Source organism: Argiope bruennichi, chromosome 7, assembly GCF_947563725.1.
Source record: "Argiope bruennichi chromosome 7, qqArgBrue1.1, whole genome shotgun sequence".
NCBI lineage: Eukaryota > Metazoa > Arthropoda > Arachnida > Araneae > Araneidae > Argiope > Argiope bruennichi.
The window spans coordinates 72110705-72137261 of record NC_079157.1 but is presented as its reverse complement, the minus strand read 5'-3'; the positions used below and the strand labels follow the sequence as shown (position 1 = coordinate 72137261).

At 27.4% G+C, this 26557-nt stretch overlaps 1 protein-coding gene across 2 annotated transcripts in view; it reads left to right on the top strand.

Moving 5' to 3' along the window:
• Positions 1–3661: 3661 nt before the first annotated feature.
• The window catches only part of LOC129976286 (homeobox protein unc-42-like), a 62665-nt gene continuing 39769 nt past the window's right edge, over positions 3662–26557 (top strand). Inside the window, exon 1 of one of the 2 annotated variants that reach the window (XM_056089773.1) lies at positions 3662–3904. In XM_056089773.1, coding sequence (XP_055945748.1) covers positions 3784–3904 — 121 coding nt within the window. In that variant the 5' untranslated portion in view covers positions 3662–3783. The remainder of the gene's footprint in view (positions 3905–26557) is intronic. The other variant, XM_056089772.1, reaches the window with a different exon arrangement.

Genomic DNA, 26557 nt, shown 5'->3' with positions numbered 1-26557 from the left:
GATTATTTTGCAGTATATGCAGTTTAAGAAATTATTAATTTTATTCCGTTTTGTTTGAAGTCTTAATAAATAAACAAATAAATAAATAAAAAAATTGAATAAATTAAACTACTTGATTGTGTTAGTTCAGCTACATAATCATATTTTAAAAATATATACTTTTTATTATTTATTATTATTGTAGAGATTTTTTTCAAAAATTAAAATGAAGCTCAGATGAAAATAATTTGTATATTTTAAAACGTTATTATATCAATTGTATCTGTCTTTAAAAAATAAAGTAATTAAAATTTAAAATGTAGAAAATGAAATCCATGTATTATACCTATTATCATGTGGCATCGAATGCCGCTTAGCATTTAATAGAAAGAACATTAATAAAATAAATTAGAAGATATATAATAATATTAGTAAACTGTTTTCACATATTCATAAGATATTTTAGAAATAAATGATTACAAAACAAACTAAAACGAATACATAATTTATAGCAAATTACGAAATTTTATAATTGTTACTTTATTACTATGAAAAATACTTCTAGGAATTATGTTAAAATATTTATATTCATAAAAATGAATCTTAAAAAATTAATAACGCTTTTATATTTTTCATGATTTTATATTTCTCGTAACAATGAAATGTGCTTTTCTGAAAATAGATTAAATATTTGAGAATTTGTTAAACGTGAACTTCGAGAAATCGAGCATACAAATATGGTTTAAAATACGTTTCGGATGTAAATTGAAATCTGGCATCTCGCATGTAAATTCTGCTTTATGGCCAGGAAAAGTCATTTGCAGAGAAAACTACAGCACAATCCTTATGCAGTCGTATCAGAAACCAAGTCATTCTATCTCACATATTTTAAAAAACATATTTATATTTCAAATATTTAAGAAAAATTCCATAATTCAAAGGAAAAAACTCCAATTAGTAACAGATTACTTCCGTAGCTTGTGTAAAAAATACGATATGCTGTCTGATTAGTTTGCATTTGAAATTTTTAAAAAATATTTAATGATTATTATGAAAAGAATCTGAACATTTTTTAAAAAATAAATTTGAAGGTTGATTTAATAATTTGTAATTTATGGCAAATTCATTCTTTTTCTGTTTTAAAAATTAATATTCCACATTTATTATGATAAATTTCGATTCTAATGACTTTTTCTTTGTTATAATACTCTTGTTTCGTAAATTTGAATCATCTTAACGCTATCAATATATGCCTCTTTTTTTTAACTTTGACCATTAACTGACAATTCCAAGTAAGCAATCTAGGCAACTAATATCTTAATTGAAAACTGAATTATGATAGTTTGCTTTGCTGATGTTTTTGAATAATTTTCATAATTCTAAAATAACATGAAATATTGTTTAATAATACAGGAAAACAATATTCTGTCATCTATATTTTAATAGTCAGTTATAATAAGAATAAACGAAGACAAAGAAAATTTAATTGGTTTCAAAAATAAATTTCCATTGCATTCCATTTTTAAAGTATTTTCTCAACCCGAAATTGTTGTACCACATTTCTAAATAAGATTTTGAAAAATAAAAGAAGAAAAAAAAAAACGCTTTTTTTTTCCCTTTCTTTTTCTTCTCCATTATCATTAACTCACCATCAATCCTATATATGATAAAAAATTATTCACTTATCACTATAGATCAGTATAACACGGTTAAATTTATCGCTATTTACCAAGAACAACATTAAACCTTCAAAGAGTATGTAAAAATTGTCTGTTTCCACTATCTACTCACTCTCTCTCTCTATCTATTTATCCATTTTTCCTTCTACCTCCTCAACTATGTTTTTCACTGTTATTTTATTAGATGACGTTTTCTGTTTTGGTAAAGTTTTGTGTTGATTCAACTAAAAATTCGTAGAATACTTTAGATGTTTAAGGATTTCACACACTTATGTATCGATTTTATGAATGTTAAAACCATTACCTATTTATCATTCGAAGAATACGATTCTTTGATGAAAAAGTGATGCTTTTCTTGGTAGTCGATGGTTAAACAGTATTGTTTTTCTGCTTCAATTACTTCATTCAAATGAATTACTTAGTATTTTTGCTGTTAATTTGGGAAACTACTTCATCTTTTCCTGTTATTTTGGAAAAATACATCGAAATTTTTATATTCATTTAGAAAAAGTGTTTTATATTGAATTGAATTAAAAATAAATTAAACTATTAATTACCCTGTTTTAATTTTTATTATTTTTAAAAAATAACAAATGGTTTAAATTCATTAAAACATTTTTCAGTCGGGCAATTTAAATGACATACCAAATTCCAGAAAGACGTATTGGTTGATGATTTTAGTTCTCATTAAAAGGTAGAATTGATATGATCCATATCAGCTTTCATTCTTTTTTCATTAGAATTGTGTTTAAATGACAATATAAATAAAACATGGCCGAATTTCAAATGCTGTGAAAAAAATCTTTAATTAAAATAAACTCTGATTTGATTATTACTTGCTTTCTAAATTTATAATATAAATTTTGCTTCATATTGATTTACTTTAACATTTTTGTATAACTAACAAAGTCTTTGGTTCATTTCTTAAACAGCCTCGGTGCCTCGACCTGAAATCAATGATACATTTCCTGAGTAACCTTAATATTTTTAACAAGCAGCTTCTCAAAGTATGGAAGATCATTAATTTCTTTTCAACTCACCTGCTACAATGAATTCAAGCGGAAGATAATATTTGGGGCGCCTTCAGATCACCATCCACGTTCACACTGTCCACCATAGCCTTACCAAACCTCCGCTTGCGGAAGGAACTCAAGAGATTGACACACGTCGGGCCATTCGGAAGAAAAACAGATGCAAAACTGGCGAGGCACAAATGCATCGAAGAAAAAAAATGGGGGCTATCGTGTGACTCCAGAGAGATTCTTCTTCTGAGAGCCCGAGTCCTAGGGTGTCCGTCTGGCGCAGCCCCTGCAAATGTTCTGCTGGCAAGCCACCGGCCCCGGCACTAAGCCCACCTATACTCCCGCCTCGCCTGCTGATTGAATTTCGCAATCCGCGAACGTAATTTAGACGCTAAATTTACGTTATAATCATTTTAGCCGAAGCCCTTCTTCTTTTGTTTGAAATGAGGGTGCGCATTACGGTCCATCATCCTTTATTTACTTATCACTTTTTTCCTCCCCCCACCTTCTCTCCTTCTCGCTCGCTCTCCAGCCTGCCTCCCTCCCCTTTACCATCCTTCACCCTTGATTTTATTTCTCTGTAGCTCCGTTTTTTTTTCATCCCTCCCCCTTCTCTCTATGTGCGTGTTGTGTATATATTTTTTTATTGACGCTATCCCCCCCTACGTCCAAGTTTGTTTATATCCGCGCAATTATCCCCTTAGCAAGTGGTCGACCCGTTTTACGCGAAATGACCGTGTGTGTTCGCCCCTTGTAAAGTGAGTTATTGCATCAATTTCTGCCTTTGCCTTATCCTTTTCCTAGCCACCAGGTTCTCTACCAGATTATGGGCGGAGTCTCCCTGATGCGGTAGATCACCGTGCTCCACCCGCTGCGACGGCTCTGGCCAATGAGGAGCGGGGTAGGCGTCTCCCCAAGTGGCGACCCGGGCATGCGGAGGGTATTGGAGGAGTCGTAGGAGACAGGTGATCCTTATAAGGCCGTATTCGAGGGGGTAACTTCGTTAGTCACTTTTGGTTAGGCCGTCAGCTTCAAGCGCGTTGTGTTGTTGGTTGCATCTCTTCTCTACCCATCAGCCGCTATAGAAGAGACATAAACCCAAAATGGCCGATGACCAGAGACTGCTGACCGACGACCGGACGGACAAGAGGAAATGCGACGACTTCGCTGCCCTGTATGGGCTGGAGGGAGCCGCAGCAGCCCGTGCCCTGCCCGATCACTCCGGTAAGTCACTACTCTACCCCCATCTGCCTTCTTCTCGCTGCCTCTCCGTAATAAATTCAATAAATCAAGCCGAATTATAATGCACGAGGCGCCGGTAATTGAATCGTGGACCGAAAATCTTCATTTTCAGTTTCTAATATACGCCGAAGAGAGAGAGAGTGAGAGAGAGCGCTTTATTAAATTGGAAATTGTATTAGGTGCTTGTCGCCCATTTGTTCACCTAATCCATTGGAATGATTGGAGGTGGCACTTTTTGCCTCGCCTCTCACTCACTTCACTTCAATTCAAGCGGTCGTCAAAGGCAAAACTGCAGCATCTTATGAGGCTCTTGCTCCCTCTGACCGTGCACTTGACCCGAGTTAAAGATGTTTATTTGCTTTTTTTTCCTTCATTCCTTGATTTGTTTATTTTTTAACGCTCTTTTTTGTACTGTCATTTTTTCTTGCTACCTTCACCTCTTAACCCGATTAGATGATGCAAAAGCTTTTCAGCTCTTACATCAATCGGTTCTATAAATAGCCTAGAGCTGGTAACAGACCCTCACTAAGCCAATTAAGTCATCAAAGACTAGGAAAAAATAGCTCTGCACGTGTTCGAATGTCTGAGTTTGCTGCGATGGGCATTTAGTATTTGTTACTGTTTCACTTAATTTCCTTTTGCTGTTCAGTGCTATCTGCCTTTATTACCTAGTAACTGCTTTAATAAATTTTGACAAAATAATTCATTTTTATATTTTAATCTTAAGACTTTACCAGAGTTAGCTTTAACGGGCAATTAATACGGGATAGAATGGAACAGGCTTCCATATAACATATCATTATTTTTTCAAATTATATGGTTGATATTTTATATAAACAGATCATTTTTATTTTAAATCCTTCTTACATATCTCAGCATAACCCAAGTGTGAAAAATAAGTTGATCACTAAAATATTATTAAGATTTAGTTTATTGATATACATTTTAAAGAAAAGGGAATTAAACTACCCGATGGCTGGTTTCAGTAGTTGAGTAAGTATATGTCCTTTTAAGTTCTTCTACTCTGACTTGTATATATATATATATACATATATAAAAAAGTATTTGTGTTAGTAGAAGGGGTCAATCTAATTTTATATATATTTTATTGTAATTATGCGTATATTTGTTCACACTTATAAGTATTTAATTAATGGATGAAACCTTATATTAACTAATTATGCTGTTTTGATAAATAGCTTTATTAATTTTATTGAGTTTTCATAAAGCAAATTCAGTTTATTTGAATCAGTTAAATGTCCGATTGGATTTTACATTGCCTTAATATACATAGCACAGTTTGAATTTTGACAGTTTTTCTACAAGAATTGATATTATTTTACATTTATGTTTTTGAAATGATGCGTAGTAACAATAAGTTTACAAAATTGATTAGTTGCATCATAGTTCTAGAAAAATATCAAATTAGATACAATTTATAATAATTTATTTTTAATACTTGAAATCTGGTATAGCAAATGTCTTTATGCTATGAAAATGAACCCATCATTTATATTACACTTCAATAATTTTAATTTACTTTATTTATTACATTCATTTTATTTCACTAAAAGGATTTTTCTTGCTTTTTATTTCGTAGTATTTAATTACATTCATAATTTAAATCTATTAATAATTCTGTGGATTTTAAAGAGCTTGCTTTGCTTTCAAACACAAGTTAAAGTTGCGAATCTTTTATTTTTATTTTTTGTAAAGACCAGCTGTGTTATTATCTGCCTAAAATATAGTTTCATTTAAAAATTATGATTTTTTTTGAGATTCTTAGCAAATGGATTTATTATCAAAATTAAATAAATCATGCTGAAAGTATTGATTGATCTCTGTAGATTCTGAACTGATTATTCTAAATATTTTCTACAATTATATAAATAATTCTTAATTTCTGAGGAAAATTTCTAAATTTTCGAGGCAGTATCACAGTTACTTTACTTTTGCTTGGTACTCTAATGTGTTTCAAATAATGCATTGAATGATGTTAAAATTAACGTAAAAATGATTGAAAACATGAAATTTTAATTCATATACAGAATAATTCGAAGCATACTCTAGAATATAACATACGCAGAATATATCCTACAGAACAACTTTGAATATGTTGGGGAAAAAAAAGTTTCTTCTCGAAAATTGCGTCTCCAAGCTTTACTTTATCGTCAAAATTGATGAGTCTTTTATTAATTTAATTGTAAAATTTGACTGAAAGAAGAATTGTTATGATTGTTTTCTTCTAACATTCAGTCTTTTGATTGTGAAACAAAATTTAACACTCCTACTATTTTAATTATTAAGGAATACTAGCTTCAATAGGTTTTATTTCATATTAATCTGAAAAGTCTAATACTGTGGAAAGATTTTCGTGGATCTATAAATGTAAGAAAAACCCACATTCTTTTTTCTTTAGTTCTTTCTTCCTAATCGAAGTTCCTGTTGAGCAATTGGTTATACAAATGATAGAGTTTCCTTTTTGAAATTTTAAAGCAATAATAACACTTAGTGCTTAGTTTTTAATTGTTCATTTATTTTATACTAAATAGTTTTCTGTTAATTAATAAGCTTGCCTGTCGTTTGGCGTGCTTTATCAGATTACTTAGAAATAATTTGAAATCCATTCCTTAACTATTTTGATCGAATTAACTGCGATAAATACTTTTAAATTTTTTTCCTTCCTTTCCAGAAAGATACTTTGAGACTTGTTTGGTGTCTCAAGCACCTCTATAAAGTTCTGTTTAACGTAATGCGGTATTTTTATTCATTGCGTAAGTAATTATGATAAAAAAAGTATTTTCTTGGATAGCGACGATATTCGAAATTTTCCACATAGAAGTAGATTTTGCTTTCAATATAGATTAAAATATTTATCAGATGAATAAAGGGTAGAAATCATAGCCATGATGCATAAATATAACATTACTACGCATAAGTGTGAGAATAAAATATCAGGAATACTCTCAAAACAGAAAGGAAATTCGAATGGAAAAATCCACCTTCGAGAACTCTAAGCAATAAATCATAATATCAGCTACCTTGGAAAATGCAGTGTCTATTAAAGAATTTCAGTATCTTTTTATTTTAAAAATGTTCAGTTGTACAATTTGAAGTAGGACCTATGAATGAATCAAAATTAATCACTAAATATTTTTATGAATTCGGAAAAAAAAAAAAAAACCCTGAATCAAATTGTACTAAATTCGACGAAATGAATTAAAATTTGAAAATACGAATTTATTTAAAATTTAAAATTAATTGCAACTATTAATTATTTCGTATTCAGGGCAAGCAGTTAATTTAATGGTAGCGTGTAACTTTTTTATATTATTAATTATCAATAAATTAACATTTACCACAAATTGCTGATAATATGATTTAAGACATATTTATATTATTAATTATGTTAATTAATAATCAATCTGTAATGCAAATTAATAATATTCTCAAACTGTTTTGCATGTCCTCTATAGTATAGAAATATGGGAGAACAAACAAACAAAATCTAATTATTATAACAAAATAAGGAATGTAATTGGTTAAAATGAAAGCGAAATATTTTTTAAAGAGCGAATTCTATAGTTTAGTAATTGGTAATGATTTAAAATACATAAGTATTTAAATTTTCAATATTCTTTAAAAAGGGTGAGTACCTATATAAAATGATGCAGAAAGAAAAGTTTCAAAGGCTAGGAAGGTCAGAGACGTAGATTAGTAATAAACAAAATTTCATAGATTTTTTGGGAATAGAAATTATTTTATTTCATTAATTTATTTGGCATAGAATCTCATTCAAAAATAAATTATGCGTTTGATTTTTTGGTTCGTAGAATCAAAGTTTTAAAACAAAATAATTACTTTCAAAATAAAATTAATCTAATTATCATGTGTATATCAATTTTATAGTTAAAAAATTTGTAATTTAGAAATTACGAAATAATTCTTTTTTTATTTTTACGTTCTTAAACAGATTTTAACTTTAACGTTTTAAAATTTAAGGCTTTAATTTTAACGTTTTAAATTAAGGCTTTCAAAATAAATTTGCATTATCAAAAAAAGACTGCATTTTTTTTTCAGATTTTAAGAAGCGCATGTTTCAACTAGAAATGAATTTCATGTTAGTAGTTGCAATAAAAAAGAGACTCCATTTGGCGAAAATTGGACTATATAGTGAATTTATGAGTGTCTAAGTAATTCTTTTCAATCTTTAATTTCAATAAAAAATTTTAAAAATTAAATCTCCCAAAATTAATATCTAATTACTTTTTATGCTCTTGTCTGCAATGCTATCATTATTAATAAGAAGGTATATTAAAACAATTAATTGGATTGACCCTTTTTTACAATGTGGATAATTGGTATTGTGACGGATTCCGTTCCGTGTTCGTTATCATATTCTAAAATATTTTCTAATATTTTTCTGTATTTGAGATATTTAAAAACATTTCAAATTACTTTTTTTTTTCAGACAAAATTATAGGCTATGTCTTATTATTAGTATTTGTCTATCAAATTATCTGCCATGCACTTTATTCTACATATTTCTGACTGAATTATATAAAACGGCGTAAAGAAAAAAATAATTTATTTGCAAATTGTTTATTAGATTTTTTAAATCTATATGTAATAAATGTATTTAATATGTAAATTTAATTTCTTTACCATTTAATCCCTTAACTTTACCGAAACGCAGTAGTACAACGAATAAATATATTTTCCCAAATAATAAGTTAAATTTAAATAATCCCTTGATGTTATAATTTGGCACACAAATGACGTAAAATAAACTCATAAATATTTCTAATATCCCATGAACTTTTAATTAATTTGGTAAGACCTTGCTTAAGCGAAAGATGCTATCTAATTGGATTGTAGCGAAAATAAGATAATTAAAAATTATTTTGCATTAATTTGTTAACATATCCCTCTTATTTTCTTTTCATTGCATAATGTTCTTAAAATAGATGTTACTATGGGCTTAATGATGCTGTTAAAGATATTTAAATATAAACATTTGCTAAAATGTATGGGCAACAAATAAAAGAACGTCTAAAGTTGGCGGTGCAATAGATAAAGTCTTAATGGGAAGCGAACATTTAGGAAAAGATGGAATTAATTTTTAACATATTATTAAATTATTTTAATATTTCTTATTATTATGTATTATGATGTGCTAATAAAATGCAGCATCGGAAATGGGAGCAATAATAAGAATAATACATTTATAAAAAATAGTTTTCTTAAATTGAGAAATTTGGAAATCTCTCTTAACCAAACGCGTTACATAATATGCTACTACAGTTATATCCTACTTTGCAAACAGGAACTAAAGAGTTGGGAAAATATATGATTTTTTTCCCTTACATGCTGGTGCGCGGTGGATTGCAGAAACACGTTTTAATTTTATAATGAGCAATTATTTCTTATATTGAACCAAGTTATTTAATAGTTAATATCTACTTAGTACCTAACGATTGCCTTTTATGGCAAAATGCTTAGAACTATCGTTTTAAGCATTTTACAAATTGTGTACATTGTGGTTAATTAATATTGAACGAAAAGAAATCGAAATTCATAAGAAATTACGATAATTAATTGACGATAATTTAATTCCTCCAAATTTCAAAAACATTCTAATATTGAATTTATATCGTGCAACTAAAATTAATAGCATAACTGCAATTTTAATTTTTATTTTAATGCATTAGAAATTGATTGTTGTAAAGATAATTACAACAAATATGCAAAAATAAGTTGTGTTCCCATTGGATCCGAAAATGCATTTGTAACTGAGTTTTTTTTTTTTGAGTAAATTAATTTTTTTTCAGTAATAACAGCAAAATAATTTATCAGAAGTAACCAGATGCTCTGGTTGCTTTTATAACAGTAAAGTGAATTCAAAGGAAAAATTTTCAATTAAATTAAAGAAGAATTAAAGATTTTCTAGAACTTACAAAGAATTTCCATTCTAGTCATAGACAGAATGGAATCCAGTCATGGATAGTCATGTCAGTCATGGATAGTTGTTGATATGATTGTGCAACAAATGAGACAATAAGGCGATGCTTATTAATTAAAACATAAATATATATTATGGGCGACAAAAAAAAATAGAATTTTAAAAAAGATACATTAGTAAATAATCAAACAAAAGAAATTGAATAATGGACCATTCTGTAACTAGATTACAATAACAAACTATAAATATCTCATCAGTTATATATACCTAATAATTTGTTTAATAATTTATATAAATAAAAAGTTAAAATTAAATACATTTATACATTTGTGAATAATAAAAGGATTTATTTTGTGTTTAAGATTATAAAATAAAGATTTTAGTTTATAGAAACAGCTTCATTTTTCTCTATAAATAAATTTTAACTGAAAGGAAAAATAAAATTTATTGTTTAATTAAGTTTTATTTTTTTAATTAAGAAATAAAAATGATGTAGAAAATTAACTTTAATTAATTCTTCAATTAACTTTAATTTAAAGAATTTTGGAGGGCCGAATTCGATAACTGGTGTTTAATTGAATGTTTCTTTTAACTACTAATGCATGTTTAGTACTTTCCTGAGATTATAAAAGAGCAAGATTAATAAAATTATTCCATGATCTTTTTCTGATCCTAACCAGAGTCTAAAACAAAAGTTTAAATACAAAGCAAAACTTTATATTCTATATGATCAATTGACTTACCATAGCAACTCCAACATTCTAAGAGGAAATCTGTTTTATATTTGAAATAGTAAATTTATTTTCTTTATTAGTAAGTTTATTTTTTAGCAAGTTGGTAAATTTTATTTTATTTTATTCATTAAATGTTTTTTAGTTTCTTTTCATAACTACAATAAAATAAAACTAGAAATTTCCCGTTAATTTTCAGCATGAATTAGATCTCTGAGTAGTATGCGCTTTTTATTTAAGAAGTAGACTTGCAACCTAGAACTTTTCAATTTTTCATTGAAAATATATGAACGTTGCCATTCACAAAAAATTATTTAATTATCAATTAATCAGATACTTTAAATAGTTTTTAGAAACGAAATATATGCTAAAATCAGTTATAATATAAAATATATCATTAAATTATTAGCTACAAAATTATATCAGGAAATTTATCATTTTTTAAAAAGTTATTATTATTATTTTGAAACTAAAAATTCGTTTCTCTCTGAGCATTTTTCAATAAAAGATTTTTATTTTGCGTTTCAAATGATGTCACAACCGTTTGGATAGGAAATTAAAACTTATATTTCTAATAAATTCTTAAAATATGAGTAAAATTATTATTTACAATATATCACAGATTTATGCATTTATTTTTTGATTTAAACATTCTTTTGATTCTATAAATTCCATCCGTTTGGAGTATTTTTCTATAAAAGATTTTTTATTTTAGGTTTCAAATGACGTCACTGAATTCGTTTAATTTTTTCTTTTCAAAATTCCTCTTCCTTTTAAATGATTTTTTTTGCCAAACGATTTCCACTTTTCTCGTCAAATAAGTCGCGTTTGTTTTGGGTTTGAAGTGACAGATGAAACTTGCAGTTTTAAATAAAGGATTTCTGTTTAATGATAAAAAAAATGAATGAAAATGAGATAAAGCCGTATGACATAATAGCATAAAAAATAAAAACAAAAGCGGAAATAATAAGACACAGTTGTTCTTGTTAACTGTTATTACAGTCACGAGTAAAATCTTAGAAAAAAAAACGAAGATGGTAATTGGAGTAGAATTAAAATTCTTTGAAACTTATAGAAATTCTTAATGGATATCTTCGCAAAGAAATGGCAACAAAGCGCTAAAAATTATCAAATCCTATTTTAATCTAAAATTTTCTGGAAACAACATAGTAGGTTGAATATCAGATATATTTAAAGATACATTCTGTAATAGTACTTTTTATATTAATGATATCAAAGTACCTCAAAAATTAGCTGTTATTTTAAACGATTCTTCAATTAATCATAAAAACACTTAAACAAATTAGCAAAGTTCCATTTTCTTTTGAAATTTAATACGCCATAACAATAAAAGTAGTGAATGTTTAAGTTACAACACAGTGAAAATTTACACGTTGGTAAGTAACAGAAATCCACATTCATATCTCGATTTTACATATTTTATTTATTATAAATCGATGTTTTAGTGATAATAGTGTTTTAAAAAATTACAATCACTATAAACATAACTATAAGTGGCGACTTCACCAAACAATTCAAACAAACTTAATAGAAAGACATCTCTATAGTTCAAAATAGAGAGAAGTATTTTAGTTTTTAATGTGTAAGGTACATTCTACAAAAATAATGAAATGCCAATAAAATAATGTATTTTATTAAATATCACTGAGATTTAAGAACAATTTTTCATGAGAATTATTTGGTGATTGCACTGAAATATTCCACATTCGTATTTTATTTTTTAAGACACTAGAATGTGTCTTTGATTATGATCTACTGAAATTATTATTCCGTACCTTCCTAAATTACTGTATTAAACCAGCGGGGGGGGGTCCCCCCCAAAACTTTCTCGCACTCTCCAATAAACTTTTCATGCTAGAGAATGCTTTGCATGAAGTTGATTTATAATAGTTACGAAATATTGACTTTTGACTTGAATTTAGTGTTTTTACTGAATCTATCGTGGATCCTTGGCAAGGTTTTTTGGCGATTAATCAATGGCGGGCAGTTAATAGTATCCGAAAATCGAATTTGTTGTTTACACACGTTTTTCTTAATCGTTTGAAACAAAGATTTGACACAAAACTGCTCTTGTAGTCATAAAATCATTGTGTTTTTGAATTATAGCGGTAACAGGTTTCTTTAAGTACAGACAAACAGATAGTAAACCTATTGTTGGTTTTATCACAAACTTGGACAGGTATCTACGCTAGATATATTAAATGCGTGTACCGAATCTCATCTAGCTCTCTTTGTTATGCTGTTATTGTGTTAACATATTCGAACAGCTGGACAGATTGACTTCCTCTGAACATATTTTACTCAAAATTTGATACAAATTTGCAAATTTGGTTTAAAGACCAAATTTTAACTGTTAGCTCAAAGTGCTTTTGAGTTATCTTTGTCACAGACAGACAGGCGGACATTTTCCAAAAGTGTGTTTCTCGAACTCAGGGAGTTCAAAAACGATAAGATTCGTCAAAATCTTATGTTCGAATTTTTTTTGATGATTACTATATTTTCTCTATACTACTTATACGTGAAAATAAAAATTTGAAAATACTTGGAAGATATAAATGGAAAATGCATTTTCAATTTATCTATACAGATTCTTTAGTTCGCCTATGAATATAAATCAGCTTCTCTACCGGTTTATATCAGCGTTTTTTCCTCAATACTCCTTCCATGGCAACTCTTCAATATATATATGCATTCTTTTCAATATCTTCTTTCTCCTGGCCATTCCAAACGATATATTCATGTGGGGGGTGGCTATGCACTTCACGGACGAATCGATATCCATAACGTCTACGTGCTCGGCGAAATAAAAGAGGGGCAGCCAGCCCATCCCCATCCCTGTCTTCCAATCCGTCAGCAGCGCGGGGAGAGTCCTTGACAGGAGGAAGATGTGGACCGTCTCGCGGGATGATGGGATCTCGTCGGCTTGTTGTTCGGGAGAGGTCGGGAGATGATAGCTATTGTTCGTCTGGAGTCGGAATTCCGTCCATAGGATTCGGGTATTAGCAGGTGATTGGATCTTTTTCGGATTTGTAGGTGTAGTAGCAGTTTTGAGTTTTTGTTTTATCTTGGGGATAATACGATTCAGAAATGACTTAGTAAAATTTTTTTGTTACAGTTTTCTTCCAGTGATTTTTGTTGAACTTTGCTCCGTCCGATTTTCAATTAATTAATGCCAAAATAAGTTTTGTTTTAAGTAAGTATTTTCAATTTTGGGAGATAAATTTTTGCTTTAGTTTTTATAGTTATAAGTTTCAAAGCTTTCCTATTTTATTTATTTTTTAAAAATTTTTTTAGCTCCTAAGTCTTTTTTTTGTAATTTCTAATTCCACTCAACAGTTTATTGAAGTAAATATTTAAATCTATGTTGTATAACTGTTTTTAATTTTATGCATCTTAAAAACAAAGAAATCTAAATGGAACTAGAGAATACATTGTATCATAAAAACTGTTTTAGTTTGTTTACTTTTAACAGAAATAAATATGGATTCGACCATAGGTTTTTATTAACTTTCGACAATTTCATAAATATTCAATAATATTTTTAAACTTTTAAAAGAAAATATGGATTTCTTCCAATCTGTGAAAGCCATTCGTGAAATTACTTCACCAGAAAAGTTATAACAAGAGAAAAATTTAACTCTTCCATTCAAACTATATGTTAACTCTTATTATTAATTTTTTATTTTAAAGTGGAAATTTTAATAAGCAAATTAAGTCAGATTAATAGTGTCAGAATTATATTTATTTAAAAAAAACGATTATTTATTGTCATTAATTATCGATTTGTATAGTCATTATATCACAGGTTTGTCATACATTTATGAATCAGCGGTTAAAAGATGCACGATTCAGAGTTATAATATAGGAAATTAAAATCCTTTGTTTATATAAGAATAAAGGATTTCTTTTCAAAGATTGAAAAATTGTGACAATGAAAAACAATCTGCAGTTTTGGGTTTTCATCAATTCACTTTTCGATTCATGGATTTTCATTCATTTCTTAAACTATTCTTGCGAATTTGGTGCGCAGTTTCTAATAAACAAATAGCTGCACGCATAGAGAACCTACTATTTACCAGTCATATATTTTTTTCATCTTTTTATATGTAATACCGATTTTCCTTTCCATAATCAAAAATTATCGATTATATTTCCTTAACCAAAAAATTATATCGCTCTTACTAATAAGTTTATGAGATATTGTTTCTTCCATTTATATATTTTCCATTTTTCATTAGATAATTAAAAATTTCAATGAACAAAATAAAATAAATCATTGATAAATTTTGAAAATCGTTCATCTTTTTTCCGTATATTATAATAAATGACAAACCTTTAGCGTTTGCTCAAAAAATAGAGAGTGAGAGAGTGATTATTTCTGATATCTTTATGATTTGTCAATATACAGAATGGTCTTAAGTCTCTCCCTGTCACAAAAAAATGTAATTTTAAAAAAGTTATTTAAAAATAATCATTAAATATAATACTGTAAAATTTTTATAATGTAATTGTCCTGTTTTTAAATTTTTACTTAGTTCAACAGATTAAGAATCTAATGCAGAAATAGTGATTTTACATTCGATTATTAATAAGATGGCGTTAAAAGGAAAAACATTAGGTTCTTTGGTTTCATAAATTGAAATCGGCCATTATTGTTCAGTATCAATTTTGGGATTACAGAAAGAATAAAGTATTTTGCAACGCCAGTTGGAGATATTGAACATTCAAAGGTAAGAATACAGATATTATATTTGGTGTGAGCTTTGAGATGTTGACGTGAATACGTGAATTCGAATTGGAATATCGCCTTGACATTGTCTGAGTTACCGAGGATTCTCGCATTGAAATTTACTGATATAAGTGGCTTCACCTAATTTTAATAAACGTCATATCTTTACAATATATCGAAATAACCATGTGCCAAATTATGATAGTTTTTTAACAATAATTTTTTATAACCACAGAATGATTTTGTAACTTCTCTTTACTGTTAATAAAAAACATGAAAATATTGATTTGAAAATAAACTGATTTTTGCCAAGAGTAGTTTTTTATAAGGAAAATGACAACGATTAGAATAGTGATTCCATTTCTTTAAAACAAGGTAACTAGTGAGTTGAAATCATTCTATTCATTTCCTTTTACATTTATTAATATATATTCCAGTTCTAAACATTGTTGAGTAGCATATCTCTCATATATGCATTAAATATCATATGTATTCCATAAATAAATTTATAGAATTTTAAGATTTCTAGAACAATTGATGTGAATTAAAAAGTAAATGTAGTTTAGAAAGACTTTTTTGTACGTTGTTTTAGCTCGCTTATAAGTTAGAAATCAACCCTTTTACAAAAAAATTATATATCTGTGATAAATTATTTTAAAGTGAAAGCAAAAAATAAATTTTTCTTTTTGATTTATTTGTAAATCTAAGTTTATAGTACATTTTGTCAAAAATAATTTAATTCATTTTTCCGTATGTGAGTTGAAATTAATATCCTCCAGCTTATGTACAATTCTCTGTCACGCATCTAGTAAATAAGTTCAATTGGTATCTTTAAATCTCTCTTTTTATTGTTTTGTGTTATATGTAAACATATTCTCAACAAAATGACTTTTTTTTTTTTTTTTTTGCAAGAATAACATATTCTAAAAATATGATAATGACACAAATAATTACTAGTGTAAAATTGCGAATAAAATATTAAGGTATAATTTTTTGCTGTTATTTTACTGCATGCTTACTATTATCTAATATTACTATATTATTAACTGTATATATTTCGATTAGAAATTTGTTATATCAGTGCAATGCTGATATTATCTGAAATAACTTATTGTTATCCAATAATCCAGAAAAATTAGTTTCAATAAGAAAATTACATATGAAAGAACTGCTAATAAAATTTTGGAATTTAAATAATATGTAGTTATTTCATTTTTATTATTCATAAATAAAATTTCAAAGATTAATTTAACCCGTCAATCTAGTTGCGAATTGTTTGTACACTACTATAGAGACAATTTTTTTCTATATATATAGCCAAAGTTATCCGAAATTATATAAATTCTGCTTAAAATTATCAAAATTGCTGAAATTTATTAAAATCACATAATGCTTATAAAGTGGACATTGCAATTATTATTTTAGTATTAAGTCATATCATTTTAACTTCTCATTTAATTCTCTATTTAACTATATTTTTGTTTGAGTTATATTTTGATAGTCCGCATTTGCTTTTATATTTGCATTTTCTTTCAATTAATAATTTGCAGTCGGAAATCAAGGAACATACTGGTTAGACAAATACATGTAAAATGCACTCTATTTTTATATGCGTCTTGATGTTCCATGCCTAACATGAAGTCAAATAAAAGGCACAAAAGCTAACCAGGTAATAAAAATTTATCTGGTTAGCAGTATATTATGCACTTTCTTGCCATATAAATTGCAAATGATAACGTTAAGAAACACGTATTAATAAATAAAATTGCAATCTACAAACACGAAATCGATAACCAAAAGTGTCTCCTACACCCTCTTCTTGAGGAATTCGGAAAAACTGAATGATCGGAACGCTGCAACAGCTTAGAAGGAAATTATGGTTGAGCCCTAAGGGCCATCATCGGCCAAGGTATAACCCCTCCCTTAGAAGGCACGGTTCGTCATCAGTGGAAGGATAGCGTTTCTATACAAACAGGGTGGAAGAAACTGATCACCTAATCGAAGTTTCGCTTTTCCATATCTGATATGTTCCCTCCCTGGGGAGACATACGAAATTGATAATTACGCTGACTATTTCACCACACCTAATGAAAGCTTTAAGATTAAATATGATTGACCGGAGGGCAGGGATAGCAAGCGGGAACTAAGGTTGAGTCTTAAAGGCCATAATACAACCCTTTCTGTGGAAAGTACGTCTCGCCATCGATAGAAGATAGCCGACCCCTGTCATTTCTGTACCCATTAGTGTAGCGACAACCAGCCACCATACCGGAAACTTCTCATCCTTATTTCTGAAGTGCCCTACGATGGGAGACGCGAAATTGATCAATTAACGTCCGATTTAATGCAACGATTTCATTGGTGAAAAAAATTTGCTCATTAAAAAATTTACAAACAAGAAATTGAAGGATTCAATCAGTTTCCAATACTATAATCATTTTTTTAGCATTTAACCGCCGAACTTTGATGTTATTTTATATCGTTGACAGTAACTTATACAAACATTATTAAAAGATAATGCTTCAACGTCTGGCTATATTTAATATTCATTTCTGATTTTAAAGAAGATCAATACTGTCAAATACTGAATATAATATATTACCAATAACAATTTTCCTTGCTTATCTCAATTTTAAATAGATATTTAACAAAATTATAACAAACTATCACTGCTGTTGATTCAGCGACATCAACATATAGTCATGAATCAATGTTACTCACGAATTTATACTTGTAAGATTTCGCTGAAAATCTTAAGTTATACATAAAATATCACAATATCAATGTGAAATTCAAATTTCCCATAATTTCACTTGATTTTAAAATAAGATGTGTGCTCATAATGGCAGCTTTAGAAATATTATCTTGAGGAATGACAATTAGACAAATAATTTATCATGGTCACGTCATTAACACGCATGAGTATGAAACTTTGCTTTTTTAAAAATTCAACAAAATTCGGGAAGTTTGGATTGGTTTTCGATAGAAAACGGATGAAACAGCTGAAAAGTTTCAGTTTTTTCCTTTGTCGTTCTCTGTACTCAAAAATGCATGTTATATGTATTTTCATTCATATTTCAAACAATGGAATCAGATAAAATTAATAGTATTCTTGTTATTTAACAGTGAAAAATCTGGAATTATTTTTAATTAAAAAATAAAATCCAGCGAAAATAGTAACTTTATTATATAATCATCATAAAATATTTATTTCCTTCGTAAAAATAACAATTTATTTTTATAAAATTCTTTTGGATTAACATTTAAATTTACTATAACAGTATGATCTGCTTTTCATAACAGAACTTTCAAACAGAAAAATTAATATTTTACTTTTGACGTATTCTAACAATTGTAATATTTAAGTTAAAAAATTTTAACGTATATTATCCACATAAAAAAACTTAACATAGCAAAATAATCGTTTTCAATAAAATATTTATCGTTTTCAATAAAATATTTTTTAATTTCACTAATCAAACGATACAGTAATATGGTTTTGGTAAATTTTAATAAATGAAGAAAGATCGTTTGCTTTGACTCGGCGGCTAAGTTAGTTTTATTATTAAAATTAAAGATCTGTTTTTAAGTTTTTTAATTATCTTTAATCTGACATTTTTTTAATAATTATTTTTTGTTTTATTAAAGATATAAAAAATTATAGTTCTAACATTTTCTTGCTTTAAATTGGCAACATATATTTTTGATAAAATTTAAGAAATGAATAAATGTTTTGATCTGAATCGATTTATCATTATAAGAAATATTTCAAGTATGATTTCCAGGTATGCTAATTTTTTAACTTTGTGTTCAGATAGTTTCCTAGTATGATACATTATGATTCCATAAGAGAAAAAAAAAATTGGAACTGTTAGTAGTTATTCTTTGTTAAATTTCGTGTAACTTACTTTTCTTTTATTTGTATACCATACAAATAACTCTTATTCTTTTTATTATTCCTTGTTCTAAAGTTTCCTCAAAGAATATAAATTCTTTATATATAAATTTTTAAGCTCAACAGTTATTTTACTGATTTCCCATTTTAATTCCATTATTTTATAGTAAGCAAAGATAGTTTTATTCTATTTTCATTTTTTTTTAAATATTTAAATGAATACATAAAATCCAAACCCAATTTCTAGAAAACTTGTTAGCAAAAATTTATATTAATATCATTATATCTATCATTACTTTGAAGGAAATATGTAATAAAATCACGTGAATGGTGAAATTTTCTTCGCTGCAAAAAGATAGATAATTAATTAACAAATGGAACTTTCAGATGCTTTTTATTTTTACTTTTGGTAGCCAATTTCATTTTGTTTGATCTGTAAGTGAATATAATCAGATCCTGAAATTCGTTATATGTTCTTTCTTAATTAAAAACTTTTGATTTTGATTTTTAATTATCACGATCAAAAATCTTTTTTTATAATGATGTATATTTTTTTTATAATGGTGTATATTATTTTTTTAAAAAATAAGCGTTCTTTCATGCAATCTTTAGCTCATTAGATAAATTAAAATATTTTAGTATAAATGCAATTTTGTAAACAGTTGGTAAATATTATATCACTGCTTAATTATATATTGTTTAAAGTTTGCAGATCAATTAACTTTACAGTAAATATTCGATTTTTTTTTATTTACTAGTAGAAGTAAAAAAAATCAAAACCTTTCTTTTCTTCAGTTGTTTAATGGAATGCGAATTATTATTGGTACTCATATATAAGTGCAGCAGAATTCACTTTAACATATCAATAAAAATCCATATAAAATGTGAATGCTTATTTATATTCCAACCAGAGTGTTTAAAATGTGAATTCTTATTTATATTTCAATTAGAGTCTTTAGAAATGTGAATTCTTATTTACATTTCAACCAAGAATATTTAAAAATTTGAATTCTTATTTATATTTAAATTAAGAATGTTTGGGCGTTTATAGAAATTAGCATGACTTCATCATGGTATTTTAATTTATAAACAGGGAACAAATCTAAATTTCCCGTGGATTAAGATAAAATATTTCACTAAAGAATCAGACGTTAAAGAAATTATATAAAAATGCATTGAAATAAAATAATTTTTGCTATTTAAAATTAAAAATTTATAACTAGATATTCGAATTAAACTATCTGCATGTCATTTTAAAATTATCTGTCAACAAAAGTGTTGGCAAAATTTTTGGGCAAAAAAGAAAGTCGACAATCCTGACATTTTTGAAAAAATCTGTTTGTATCGTAGCTTAATTTTTTATACTTGTTGCGTAAAACTCGCTTTTTCACATATATCACTTTTTAAAATTCATTCATAGTATAGTTTATTTAAAAAAAAATTAAAAATGATAATCATGTGTTTAATAAGAATTCAAAAGGAAACAGTGGTTATATTTTTATTTCTAAAGCAATAAATTAATAAACAAGGATAGTTAATTTCGGTATTTTATAATGGAATCAATTGCACGATCTTGTGACAAAAGTAACAGTGCATTTTCAATAATATTTCTCTTCGTAACAGTTATTTATAATATTACCCCGAAAAAGAAATAGCATTATTTCAAATATTTTTTATTTTTTTATTTTTAAAGAAACTATTTATTAGTAATTTTGAAATTGATAGAAGCAAATAAAAGATAAAAAAATATACTTATTAAGTTATATTTAAAAATAAAATTGTACATTAAGTTAAAGATAATAAAATTTTAATTATATAGAGTTACGTTAAAATTCATCATAGATACAAAAAAAATTAGTAAACATTGTACATTATTCGAAACAAATTGAGAATATGGAAAATTCAAAAGAAACTTTAAAGAAAATACTTTTAGGAAAGACTGTAGAAGAGATAAGAAACACATTTTTAAATAAGTTTCAGAATTGAGTGAGTATGAAAAAGTAAGGAAACACTTACACTAGTTATAAAGTTCGAAAATCAATTTATTTGAAAATCAACGCAAACTCCTAGTTGATTTTCTATACAAAAAATAAATTGCTTTCATAAAGGATTTAAAATTTGAGTTTAAATGCTAATCAGGGATCAAAAGACATCCCTTGTGTTGTTTTTTTCCCTTCCTTTCTTTATTTTTTTCATCCCCCTTTGTCTTTTTTTTTTTTCTTCTTCTTCTTCTTTTCGCCTTCCCTTCGCTTTTCTTCTTTTTCTTCAATGAATTTCGGATGAACACATACTTGCTTATTTTCTTTTTTTCAGAAAGAAATTATTTACTCTGGAAATGTTTTTTGGAACAATATTTTTGTATTACTCAGCTCCTCCCACTTTCTGATTGAGGTGATAAATCATTTAAAAGCCGGATTGTGAAAAAAATCTCCAGAATTTGCTAATAATGCAAATTAATGACAACTATCACATCATGTAGTTTTTCAAACTTTTCAGCTATAAAACACAAAATAAGTAAAATACAAATATATGTAAATTTCATTAAATTACAGCCAAAAATAGGCATGTTTAATTCGAATGTTTATTAATTAATTTCATGAATTTGATCATTTTTGCAATATTCAAATATTTATTTATTTCAAAGTTAAATGTAATTGTTCTATTATCTGGTGCATTTGTGCAAGATCAAAATTAAAATAATCAATAAAGTGAAAACTAAGTTTTCAGAATATTAAACAGGATTTATAAATTTTATATCTTCTCATGGATGCTTGGTTTTATTGTTCTTTCGAAATTCCTCATCAATCAATAAAAAAATACATGCAACTATAAAAAATTCAAGTTTGTCTGAAATATTTTGGATTTAGTACATATTAATGATAAAAATGTTGATTTCCATCAATTTTTTCAAATTCTGTCAAATGTAAATGACTCTATTAATATTTCCGTGCACATGTAAATACGATAACTGTAAATTATTTTTTATAGTAAATGTGACATAAACGTTTATCACTTGAATTTTCAATCTATATCAAATTTCGGACATAATACACCAAAAGCAGAACTGCCAATCCGTGTAACTCGAACACGATAATTATAAATCGCAAATAGCTAGACAAAGGAAATCTGATGCGTGGTTTTGTTAACATTAAAAGTCGATCTGTATAAAATTTTTGTAATCAATCAATCAAACAGAAGCAGTTCAAAATACATATTGATTCTCTTGATTGTGCGATGAAGTTAAGGTCAAACGCGCCACACTGAATACGTATATTAGAACTTCTGTGGAAGGTACTCATTGATTTGTTAAAATTATAATATCAAAAGGTGGTAATTTTAAAAATGTAACTTGTACTTACCGTCAGACGTATAATAAGATCCGTTTTTGATTTAAAAATTAAATTTCTTTATGTATCATCGGTTCTGTAACGAAAGAAAAAGATATATTTCTTTTTTATTTCATTAAAAAAAATACTCCAGATCCTGTCTTAATTTGTACTGCACCCCCCGATATCAAGACTAAAATCAATTCATTGTCTTTATGCACTTAGGCGGAATAAAAGCGTAACTGCGTTACTTTTAAGTGATTATATAAATTGTTCCAACACCTGAATCATTTTCGTACACCCCCCTGCCTTTAAACTCATCCGAAAATGAAATTCGGTCACTTAATTTCCATTCGATCGGCTACGATACATCAAATTATGAGGCGAGCACTTCTTTTTAACACTTCCTCTCTCTTCAGAGAAAAACTGCAATTGAGTTTTCATTCCCGCCAGAGAGCCTTAAAAAGGTTACGGCCGTTGCTATGGATGCCGTCGAAATGAATCCGATTTGCGATGATTTTTGAATCGAAATGGGTCCCCCCTTAATCGAATCTTACCCATTTCCTTCTCGTCACCAATTGGTTTCTGGTCACTTATTTGATTGCATTCAGTTTTAAAAGAGATTTCTTCCTTTCTTTGATTTTTTTAATAAAACGTTTTGATTTATCGATGGATCAAAATGAATTGCATTAAGTTATCATTTCCATGATGCCCTGACGGGGCAGGGTTCATTTATTCTTGTGAATAACTGTTGCTTTTTCCATTAAATAATATCAAAGTATCAGTAATTTAAAACTGCAAAAATATCCTGAATGTTTCTAAAACAGATTTTTTTTATTGCCGATTCCACTTATTCATATGCTCTAAACAGACTCCATTCCAAGCCATAGTTAATTAGACTTTATGACATCCAATACCTTAAATACCTGTGTCATAGAATAATTAAATCTAATTTATGACAGCGCCTAAATACATCTTATGAGTTCGTCTTTTTATTGGTGATAGTGCGATTCTATTTTTGATCAACTTCGTGAAATTTCAACTCAGCACAACCTCCAGGACAGAAGACACCTTCTGATGTTGGTTTGGATAAAAAGAAAGCGGTAGACGAATGGCTAATTAAGTTGATACTCTGAATGTATTGGTTTGTCATTCCAAATTTTCAAAGAATTTAGTTGCATTAAAAAAAGTCAATAAAGGAACCTGGATTGATCTTCCGTCTTATCCTTTGTACTTTAGGTTTTCTATTACTTATATTAGCGTCTTGTTTTAAACTAATATTAGGATTATTTACCGACTGACTTGTAATTTTGAAATTCTGTCAGACGAGGATGACACCTGAGTGGCGCACCCTCTCTAAATTTCAGCACTACAGCAGCCAGCTAACGTTTAGTGGCAACGAATTTAACGCGCACCAGATAGATATATGGTCAAGGTGGTTTTTCGGTGGAATCAGGTTCGCATTTTGAGCCTTTCAGTGCAAAGGCTGCTTGTAATTACAGAAGTATATTTGTGTAATATTGATGTTCACTGAAAAAGGATTCCAGTAATTTCTCCCAATTCATATGTAGTAATCTCAAAAATGGAGAACAGCTTTTCCACGTGCAGAAAATTTACTTCAAATGCATTGTTACTCTAGTATCTTATTCAATGTATCAGATTGTAACTCGAAGAAATTGTATCTTTGGAAAGTTAAATTAAGACTTCAATTAATTAAAAATGAGCCGTTTTCTCGCTATAATTTTGAAAATATTATTGAACAAAACTGATTTTTATATCTTTTTGAAATATATAAAAAAAATTGTTTTTTAATGATACCGGTTTAGTTGCGCAATATTTCCTAAAATCTGACGATTTTTGAAAAATGTGTTTTTTTTTTTTTCATAATTAGTTTGTTTAGCTTACACCACTTGCAATTAAAAGACATATTACCTGGTCTGTCTTTTAAAAATTAACTTCACTACGAAAACTCTTGTGTAGAGTCAACATAACAAATGAGTTAATAAGCTATAAAATAACAATAAATAACTTAATAATATGCTATCAAAATAACATGGCTTAATGTCTCTCAAAATTAGATGATTAAAAATATTTTGATGAGAGAGAATCGTGAATTCTAAGTTATATATACAAGATTTAGTTGAAATTAATATGACTAACATTTTCCTGTGAAAGAGTTGTCATTATTAGAGGCTGAAAGAACAATATATTGAAAAAAAAATTGTTTAGATGATCATGTTATTTCTGTTTTTATCAGACAGCAGGAAAACAGCATTTGTAAAATGTTAAACAATGAAATGATGAAAACTCTACGTTAGGCAATTGATTTTTGATTTGATTTACATATTATCTATTAACTTTTGTAGAATTATAAAGACTTTTCCATAAAAATATTATTGTGCAAAATTTTTTCATAACCCATATATACTCCATCATTTTGGTGAAGGCAATTATATAAAAAATTATTGAAATGTATTTTAGAAACTATTTTTAAATTACAAATTAAACTTTCAGACGTTCACTGAGCTTAAAAAGAGTAGGCATTTTTATTAAATGCAAAATAATGTGCTTCGCTTTTAACGCTATTATGTGCATAACGAAGCATATTCAACTGGAAGAGAAAAAAAAATGTTTGGAACTCCAAATAAAATTAAATTTTTATGTGTTATTGTCGAAATTTTTTCCGGATTTCTTTTAATTCTAAAGCTTCAAATGAAAAACATTTTCTTGTTCACTGAGTTTTAATGAATTTTTTTATTTCACTTATTTTTCAGATGAAAATGTATGACAATATATTTTTGTTTTATTAATTGTTCATATTAATCAGTGTTATTTTTTTAATATGGTACATAAGTTGTTCCATATTATTTAACTTGCAAATATATACATTAATTGAATAATTTTTTTCCTTGGCTACTGATACAGAATTTTTAATCTGAGGCCACCCTACTACTTTTATCTTTTTATATTTATACATATTATGTAAGAAGATATTATTCTTTAATTTATTATTAATGGTAAAAAAAAGTCTAGTCTTCGAAAGTAATTATATGCTAAGTCTTAAGAATTGAGTAAAAGAGAGAACTGAGCAATACGGCAAAAATATTGATGAGAATAAATTTATAAAAAATATTGATGAGAATAACTTTATGAAAAATATTGATGAGTTTAACTTGTTTATAACGCAAGAATGGTCAATTTACTTCTTGTAAGTAAATCATTATAAATGTTAAAAGTTTTTACTTTAGAAAGAGAAGAAATGAAAGATATTTTAGTTAGAAAAAAAGTTGAATCCTTTATAAAACAAAAACAGAATTACTCAATACATAGATTCTAATGATAATCTGAATCTATGTATTGATGATTAAATTGATTACACTGATTAGTGATTCATATATTCATCGTTGATATATTTGTATAATTTAGCTATTTATTATTAAATCTTTTAATTTTTGTAAAATAATTTCATTTATTGTTAAATAAAAAGTAACAATAGATTTATACGTTTATTCTTAATTTTAATTTAACATTAAATGGTTCAAATTAATTTAAATTGAAATTTAATTTAACACTTTTTCTGCATTCCTTGCATTTATAAGCTGTATACAGTCAGAGTAAATAGCATGATGTGACATATTATGTTACAAAAATTGTTCAATACTCATATAAAACGAATCATTGCATCCTAAAGCTACCAAATTTGCCAAAGTCAATTACAAACGATCAATAAAAAAATGATTTTTCAAAATTAAAAAAAATAATAATATTTTAAAGCTTTACATCATTAATTTCGATGCTCATCATTTCTCAGAACTTATTTTTGCCCACTCTAAAATTCAATTTGTCAGCCTTTCAGTTATATCTGTTTTACTTTCGGACAATTTTGGTCCCTAATTTTAATAAATTTTAAAAGTATTTCTAATTATACTTAAAAAAAATAGTTTTAATTATTTTAGTTACAGTGTTTATGC